At 48.2% G+C, this 9,363-nt stretch overlaps 1 protein-coding gene across 8 annotated transcripts in view; it reads left to right on the plus strand.

The window, feature by feature from the left end:
- SCN5A (sodium voltage-gated channel alpha subunit 5) overlaps positions 1-9,363 on the plus strand; it is a 60,646-nt gene that overhangs the window by 41,457 nt on the left and 9,826 nt on the right. For all 8 annotated transcript variants that reach the window (XM_023763408.1, XM_006099770.3, XM_023763403.1 and 5 more), the window contains one exon: positions 6,411-6,584. In XM_023763408.1, the coding sequence (XP_023619176.1) occupies positions 6,411-6,584 (174 nt within the window). The remainder of the gene's footprint in view (positions 1-6,410; positions 6,585-9,363) is intronic.

Consider the following 9,363-nt stretch of genomic DNA (forward strand, 5'->3'; position numbering starts at 1 on the left):
CCCCAGATCAGGAATCAGCTCGCAACCTCTCAACACCTGAGAGCAGGGAGGGCGGCCCAGGCGGGAAGGGTTCAGCAGCGTCATCGGTCCAGGCCCCCTTTTTTCATGAAAAGGCAGTGACCTGCCCCAAGTCACAGTGCACAGCGGGTATAGGTCACAGGCCTCCAGCCTCACACACCTGAGCTCTGGTGACCCCCCCCCCCCCCAACTGTGCCCGGCTTCAGGCGCTCCGTCAGGCTGATCCAATGCAACTCACGGTTCTGGCTGAGACGACAGTGGTGGCTCCACTTACACCACGTTTTCCAGGGCTGGAGACCAAGCTGTGTTGTTCACACATGTTTATATTTCACCCCACACCAGGCTTCTGTAGAAACATTAAGTAGCTCACCCCAGGCACCGCCACCCACAAGCAGCAGGTGTGGCATTTGAACCCAGACAGTCAGATTCCAGAGTCCTCGGTCCTGACCTTCCATTGGTTCAACAGGTCTCCTCCAAGCTCTCCTCTGTCTGCTTTGGTGAGCCATGGGAGAGCAACAGGAGGAGGAGACGCTGGCCCTGGCATCAGGGGATCCCTATCTAATTGGGGAAACCAGGTTGAGCAGGTTTGAGAGAGTCAGAGATCAGTTCGAGAAAGTTGAGCAAAATTGAGTAGATGACTCAGGGAGATGGGAGGTCAGGGGGAACTGGAGCCATCAGGAAGGCTTCCTGGAGGAAGCAGATGGAACAGGACTGTGGAGGACAGGGAGGTTTATTGAGCCCTAGAGAAGCAGTGAGGCCTTCCAGGGATGCCCTCATCTGGCTCCCAAGCACCCAACTCTGATCTCTCAGATCCCTTATTAGAAGAAATGGAACAGCCCTAGAGAGGGCTCTAGAAGGTGCTGTTGAGCAGGGAGAGGGACGATCAAGACGGCAGAAGAAACAGAAACTTTCCTGACCCAGAGGGAGCAAGCACCTGACATTGTTGGGGATGAGCGACTGACAGGAATGCTTGGGACTAGAGAGGGAAAGGGTCGCTGTGATCCAAGACTCTGGGCCTCCCGTCTGTGATGCCCCCAGTGGGGCAGGCCGTGAGGAGGACTGTGGCTGTCACTTCTAAACCCCTGAGCCTCCCACCCCACCCTGACTGCCCCACTCCTGTTCCGGGGTTGGCCCAGACCCATGGCGTGCAGACTCCGCTGTCTTACCATTGGCAGCTAGAGCGAAAGCTCTGCAGACTTCAGAGCAGGATGATTTGACAATATGTTAACAAGTTTTGTTTTTAAACAACCACAAACAAGGGCAGCCAGAGCCACTTAGTCTGGGCTGTGGAGGAAAAACTCCGCCTGGCATACGTGAGGAGGAGTTTTGGCAAGCGAAGATGCATCTAATCAGGGTAGGCAGCCAAGCAGTGTTAAAAAAAAATGTCAATGATATATTGAGAAAAGAAGTCTCAGTGTGTTATTTCAAGTTATAAACTTGTTTAACAGAAAGCAGACTATATATCCCTTCCAAATTACTGAAAGAAAACATAGATCTTACAGTAAAAGATAGAAAAAAAATAAGCAACAAGGAAGCATTAAATCAGAAAGTAATATGGCAGAGGCAAGATCAAACATGTGTTTTAATAATAAATGTAACTGGATAAAATTCATCTTTTAAAAGAAAAGGACTCTGAATGGATTTTTTTAAAAAGCTTCAGCTATTGCTCTCAAATGACAATCCTGGAACACTGTGACTCAGAAATATTAAAAGTGAAATAATAAGGTATTTCAGGCAAATGAAAACAATGACAACCAAAACCAGAGTGCTTTTGTTATCGCTTCTCGGCCTTTTGGCTAAGATCAAGTGCAGAGAGCTTTTGTTTGTTAATATTAAACAAGGTTGAGTTCAACGTAAAAAGCTTGAGATATAAAACAAAAAGGACTCCTATTAGTTATTGACAAAGCAAAGAGAAAGAACAAGACAATAGGAAATCTAAAATATATATACATATATATAATTACTAAATCTGATCTAATAATAATAATAATAGCTAACACTTAAATAGTGAGTCAGACTCTGTTGCAAACATGTTACAAACATTAATTCATTTAATTCTCACCATAGGTATTATAAAGCCCATCTTACAGATAAGGAAACTGCTAGATATAGCAAAAAAGAAAGATTAAAAACAAACCCTTAGAAATGTAAAGGTCATTGTAAAATAAACCTTGGGGTAAACAAAAACTATTTTGCTGGTAGATTCGTGGGTGTTGATTATATTAATAACTAGGCAAATAAATAAAATAGACTATACATGGACCAGAGATGACAGTGTGCTATAAATCACACATTGTGACTCAACCGGTTATGTCCACCTGAAATCTAGAAAAATAAGAAATGAAAAATAGAGGTAGAAAAAGAAAAACTGTGCTTGGGGGGGGGGGGGGAGACTAGAAAATAAGGACATTGATAATATTGCAGGTGAGATTCAGCCAAAGCTGTAATAAGAATAAAATTCAGAGACTTAAACAATTTTGTTATTCAATAGAAAGAATGTAAATTAATTACTTAACTCAATAAATTAGAAATATAATAGCAAAGTAATCTTAAGAAAAGCAAAGGAAGTGATTAATAAAATAAAGACGTAAATTAATAAATTAACAAATAAATAAAAAGCAAGACTGATAAAATTTCAGAGTAAAACAAACAAATAGAAAACCTCACATCTCCAAGAGTGGAATCTTTCACATTCTCAAGGAAGAAAATAATTCCAGTCCTATTTAAAATATTCTAGTATATGAAAACAAATGGAAAGTCTACAAATTATTTTTATGAACACTAAATAATGCTGATTTTTAACAGCCTAAGCATAGCAAAAGGAAAATTATAGACCAGTTTTCATATTCCATACTTATAGTGATGCAAAAATCCTAAAATATATGCAAATAGGATCCAGCAATATATTTAAAAGCTCAAGTATATCAAAATGATACCATGTTAGAAAATCTATTTATACAATTAGGACAAAGATAGGAAATTATCTCAACAAATTCCTGATTTTTAAAGCTTTTTCTGTCCAGAACAGAAATAAAATAGATTTCCTTAATTTAGTGAAAAACACTCTCAAATTAACTTCTGTCATCATCATTAGCAATAAAACACTTGAACATTTTTATTAAAGTCAGAAATAAGAAAAGTGATGATTTAATTACTTTTTAGTTGTTGTTCATTACTTAATAGTAATCTTGAAGTACTAGCCACTGCAAATAGTGAGGAAAATTAAGCATACAGTAAAAATAAATAGAAATGTATCATTACTTTTAGATAACGATTGCAGAGAAAAATGTTAAAACTTATAAAAAGCATTATATGGCCAATCATAAAATATATAAAGAATTGTTGCTATTGTCGTTGTATACGAACAGAAACCTTTTAGTCACAGGTAACATTTCTCAAATATTCCTAACATGCCAGGCATTGTAAATAAAATAACTTGGAATAAATATAACATAATATGTACTAGTGGCCCGGTGCACAAAATTCGTGCACGGGGAGGGGAGGCAGGTAGTTGTCCCTCAGCCCGGCCTGCTCCCTCTCCAATCTGGGACCCCTCCGGGGATGTCTGACTGCCGGTTTAGGCCCGATCCCTGAACCGGTAGTCAAACATTCTTCTCACAATCCGGGACTGCTGGCTCCTAACCACTCGCCTGCCTGCCTGCCTGATTGCCCCTAACCACTTCTGCCTGCCAGCCTGATCACCCCCTAACTGCTCTCCTGCCGTCCTGATCACCCCCAACTGCCCTCTCCTGCTTGCCTGATCGCCCCCAAGGCTTTTATTAGTATAGATAAGAGGCACATGAACTTTGCTAAGGAATGTAGAAGGAGACAAATAGGTAAGTATGCTATAAATATATGCTAGTGTTGGGTAGGAAGGCTGTGTAACAGTTAATAAATTTAATGCAATAACAATAAATTTCCAACATCTTTAAGGGAATTTGCAAAAATTATTGCCAAATTTTATCTTGAAAATTACTAAAAATGACCAGAAAAATGTATATAATATTCAAGTACAGGTAGAGAATAGAGTCACATAGAGAAGTCTGAAATTAAGGGTAGTATATGATAAAGGTAACTTCTGTGGATTGTGAAGTGGATTCTTAAATAAAGTATTGGGACAGTTGACCAGTCACTCCGAAAAATATATTAAAATGTTTGCTCTTTACCAGAATTAGATTTTTTAAATTGTAATATAATATACCCTCGATTTTGCGGACCTCGATTTAACAGACTTTCGATTTAACGGAAAAAAATTTCCAGTCCATATGTCGTATGTGAAAATGAATACCCTGTTAATTTTTAAATGCTTTTAACCAATATTTGTTTATAATTAAATTAACAGGTTATTTTTTGGTTATTAATTCGCTGTTATTTTTAACAAATTTTAGCAAATAGGCCATATGTTAGAAAAAACACTGTAGTAATTTCACCAACATCAATAAATATTACATATCGACAACTATCGTCTACATATTTAAAGCCAAGAGTCACTGCTGTAAATGAATGACTAGCACGTGGTCAAACCACCTGGAGGACAGGGATGGGTTGTATGTCACGTGGTGTGACTTTCTGCAGCAGTTTTAACCGTGCTGTGTGCTAAGCCACGCCCCAGCTGTGTGCTAAGCCACGCCCCCGCCGTGTGCATTTGTTTACTCTCAGTGACCAGGGAATGCAGGCATTTGCTAGACCTAGTCTGTATGCATTTTAAACTACTGTAATAAATATAGAAAACTTTCCTGTGAAATTTAACTTTTCATGTGTACTTAATTTTAAGTACACACATGTGTCTACATAAGTAAAAACAGGCAAACCAAATAATTTGTCAATTCTTTAACATAGGCATTCAGAAAACTTACTTTATTCTATAAAGGACTTTCGGCTTTAACGGGCACCCCTTCATCCAAATTAGTCTGTTATGTCGAGGTTTTACTGTAGAAAGCAATGAAGCCAGAAAGTTTTATGTGTTTTTTTAAAAGAAAAGAAGGGTCATTTTTTTTTTTTCTAGCCTTGGAATAGGCAAGGGCTTTCTTAACATGATGCTAAAGGTTTTACTAAATGAAAATCATAATAAATGATCTAATTATATTAAAGGACATAATAAAGGAGGAGTATAGAACTTCAATATGGTATCAGAGAAAACTCTTTCTTGAACAACTCCCCAAGTCCATATTGGGACCTGAGTTTCCTGTGGCCCTGTGTACACTGGCCGGATTAGCCACGTGTAGGGCTCAGCAGCGCAGGCTCGGGCACTGCGGACAGCGCTGGCCCCTGGACTACTGCTGCTCGCGGGACCCTGCAGTCAGCCAGGGAGGCCCAGAGCCACAGGGGGAGGCCGCTCTCAGGGCCCTCGGTGACCACCTGGGAGGCTAGAGGTGGCAGAGGGCATGGGAGCCACGGGGGTTTCTCTGGTAGCCCAGGAATTTGGGTTGAGGCAGGAATGAGGAGGTGCAGAAAAACAACTCTGAGCGTTTTAGAAACGTGGACGCCTCGATGCTGGACTGCAGGGGGTTTGGCTGCGTCTGGTCCTGTGTTTCCTAACTTCACAGTTACAAACTGTCCCTGCCACCATCTACGTCAGGGTTTCCTTAGATCAACTCTGAGCGTTTCTGTTTGGTTTAATATACTTATTCTAAAGCAGCGGTTCTCAACCTGTGGGTCGCGACCCCTTTGGCGGTCAAAGACCATCCTGCATATCAGATATTTACATTACGATTCATAACAGCAGCAACATTACAGTTATGAAGTAGCAACGAAAATAATTTTATGGTTGGGTCACCACATGAGGAGCTGTATTTAAAGGGCCGGAAGGTTAAGAACCACTGTAATCTAAAGGGAAACTTCTAATGATTGTTGCAATCAGAAACCAATATTCTTTCCTATGAAAAGTAGGTAACGGCATACAGGAGAGTGAAAACAAAACCAGTTTTATGTTGTTTCCTGCAGAGGGCTGTGAGCTGAGCCTGCACGCCCTCCCTCGTTAAAATGGGAGCTCAGCAAGTTCTAGAAAGGTCTTTAAAATGCCCTAGGCCCCCCCCCCCACCCCACCCCCCAAAAATAAAAAATTAATTAGTTAATTAATTAAACAAAATGCCCTGGCCCAGGACTGAGACTTGCTCTGTAATGTGAGGGAAGAAGTGTTCTCACTACACTCCGCCCTGTTGTCCGCTCACCACGTCAGGTCATTTCCTGGCCCGCCCATGGCCCACGCTCCTGGGAGAGCTTGCTGGCCTGTCCGAAGCCAACCCTGGACGAGTCCCCTCCGCTAGCGTCTCAGCCGTGCACCCCCGCCCCCCTCCTCCTGGGTGGCAGTTACTGTGAGAGTTGATGCCTCGGGCAGGGTGGCACTGGCCGTGGTCGGGACGCCATGGGCCCTTGTCCCACCTGGTCCGCAGGCCTTCGAGGACATCTACCTGGAGGAGCGGAAGACCATCAAGGTTCTGCTCGAATACGCCGACAAGATGTTCACCTACGTCTTCGTGCTGGAGATGCTGCTCAAATGGGTGGCCTACGGCTTCAAGAAGTACTTCACCAACGCCTGGTGCTGGCTCGACTTCCTCATCGTGGACGTGAGTGTGGCCCTGGAGGGAAGGGTGAGGGGAGGCCATCGCCAGCGCGGCAGGGGCTGAGACGGAGCCGAGGGACAGAATGGCCGGGCTGCCGGGAGGCCGGCTAAAGTGGAGACACTTGCCCTGACCGGTTTGGCTCAGTGGATAGAGCGTGGGCCTGCGGACTGAAGGGTCCCAGGTTCGATTCCCGTCAAGGGCATGTACCTTGGTTGCAGGCATATCCCCAGTAGGGGGTGTGCAGGAGGCAGCTGATCGATGTTTCTCTCTCATCGATGTTTCTAACTCTCTATCCCTCTCCCTTCCTCTCTGTAAAGTGGAGACACTTGGCTATGCCCTGGTGCGGGCAGAGGGCACGGAGGCTGGGGTCCCGCGGAGAGACCCAGGCCCTGCTGTCCGGGAGGAAGAAGAGAAATAGGAGACCTGGGCCCTGCCGTAAGAACCCCTAATTTGGGGAGACAGAGGAGCAGGGAGGACCTAGGCCCGGTCCTCGGGAGCCCCCTGGCTTCGGGGGGGAGGCTAGACTCACCATATGAATCGGTGAAGAGCATTGCAGGCCGGGTGTGAGCCAGGGCAGGAGTGGGGCCTCACCCTCCCGGCATGGCTGTGCTGTGCAGGGGCCATGAGTATGTGAGAGTCTGTCAGGCCCGCTAGCCACGGGGCCAGGGTTGGTGCAGAGGTGCTGGCCCGGCAGGCAGGAGAGGGCCTCCTGGCTCAGGGAGATCGGACCACCTGGGGAGCAGGAGCTGGCGGGGAAGGGAAGTGGGGGAGGGGGAATCACCTGTGAGAAGGAGGAAAGCCATGAACGCTGACCCAGGGGGTCTGGGGGGCTGCCCCGGCCGATCAGGCAGCTGGCAGGGCTTGCCTGCCCAGCCTGTGTCCAGGGAGGGCCTGGAGCAGGAGGTTGCACCCAGTTGGCAGAGGAGTAGGAGGCGCCTACCCCACAGCTACCCAGGACCCTGCTGGGTGCCATGCAGGGTGCGTGCGTGCAGGGTCCCGTGGGGGGTGGGGGAGGGGCTGAGCACAGTCAAGCAGGAGAGTGGCCAGAGGCGGGAACTGAGCCGGGCGTGGAGCAGCTTGGGTCTGCGCTCCCTGGGAGCAGAGGAAGCCCGGCAAAGACCAAGGGCTCGGGTGAGGGCTCCCTCGGGTTGTGGTGGGTCCCACAGAACAGAAGGAGGCCGGTCCTGCAGGCTGGGACGCACTCTCCAGAAGTGACCCGCGGCTTCTGCGATCGGCCTCGGGCCCTGCCCAGCAGCGGGGGCTGTCCTTCCTGTGGTTGCAGAAGAGGCTCCGGCCTGTGCTCCGTCCCACACCCTCTCAGAGGCCCCAGGAGGCCAGGGCCAGGCTGAGCGGAGGTCAAGCCTTGAGTGGCTGTGTCGGGAGAGGCTGCGTGGGTTCGAGTGCATGTGGAGATAAGATCGGGTCGTTGGGCCTGCAGTCCAGGCCTCTTTCTGTCACCCTGTCTGTGGCTGAGAGGGTGCTAGTGCTGGGGTGAGGGGGGTCCAGGGGGAGAGAGGCGGGGAGAGGCAGCTCTAGGTGCCCTTGCAGCCTGGAGCCCTCAGAGCCTCCTGGGATGAAGGCGAGGACCCTGAGGCCTCCCTGCCTGAGACGCTGGCAGCTCTGCCTGGAGGCCGGTCACCCAGCCCCTCACCCAGAGGTCAGGCCTGTCCCCGGGCAGCCCGAGGAGTCTGCTGAGACTTCTGGGGGGGCCCACCCACACCCCACCCACACCCCACCCACACCCCACCCACACCCCCACAGCTGGAGGGAACTCGTGGAGAAGGAAGCCGGGGCTCCCCGCAGGGAGGGCCTTGCCCAAGGTCAGGCAGAAGGTCGTGAGTGTTGGAATCCCCCTCTCCTGACATCGGCCATGCTGCCCCCACCCCCACCCCCACAGCTGGAGGGAAAGGCGGGCTTCGGGCCTCAGGGTCAGGAGAAGGATGTTTTCAGGGCAACGCGTGCATTTCTTCAATAAACACTATTGAGCATCTGTGGGCAAGGGCTAGTGTAGGTCCTGGGGGCCTCGGGGAAGAAAACAGACAAAAACCCTGCCAGCGCCGAGGAACAATAAACCTAATAAGTAAGTCAGTTTTATATTATGTCAGAAGGTGATGTGGACCATGAAGAAAAAGGAAGTAGGGAAGGGGTTGTGTAGACACGGGGGTGGGGGGTGGGGGAATGGGGGGAGGAGGGTACATCACAACTTTAAATAGGCTGGCGGGAGTGGGCCCACTGGGGGGACATTGGGGCAGATTTGAAGGAAGTTGGGGTGAGCCAGGCAGATGTCTGCAGAACATTCCAAGCACAGGTTGGAATGGCAGTGCCAAGGTCCTGTGGTCAGTGTGTGCCTGGCACACTTGAGCTACGGGGATGCCCGGCCGGCATGGCTCAGTGGTTGGACCAGGAGGTCACGGTTCAATTCCCGGTCAGGGCACATGCCTGGGTTGCGGGCTCGATCCCCAGTGTGGGGTGGGCAGGAGGCAGCCAATCAATGGTTCTCTCTCATCACTGATGTTTCTATCTCTCCTTCTCCCTTCCTCTCTGAAATCAATAACAATATTTTTTTAAAAAGAGGAGCTACAGGGAGGCCAGAGCACTGGAGCAGAGTGAGTGGGGAAGGGGGTGCGGGAGATGAGACCGGCTGCACGGGCAGGAAGGGCGCCTTTGGAAGACGGGGCTTTTATTCAGAGTGAAACGGGAGACCTGGGAGGCTCTGACCTGACTCACGTTATAAAAAGGTCCACCCTGTGGGTGGGGGGAGGGAGCCCGAATGGAAGCAGGG

This window comes from Myotis lucifugus, unplaced genomic scaffold, assembly GCF_000147115.1.
Source record: "Myotis lucifugus unplaced genomic scaffold, Myoluc2.0 scaffold_283, whole genome shotgun sequence".
Classification (NCBI taxonomy): domain Eukaryota; kingdom Metazoa; phylum Chordata; class Mammalia; order Chiroptera; family Vespertilionidae; genus Myotis; species Myotis lucifugus.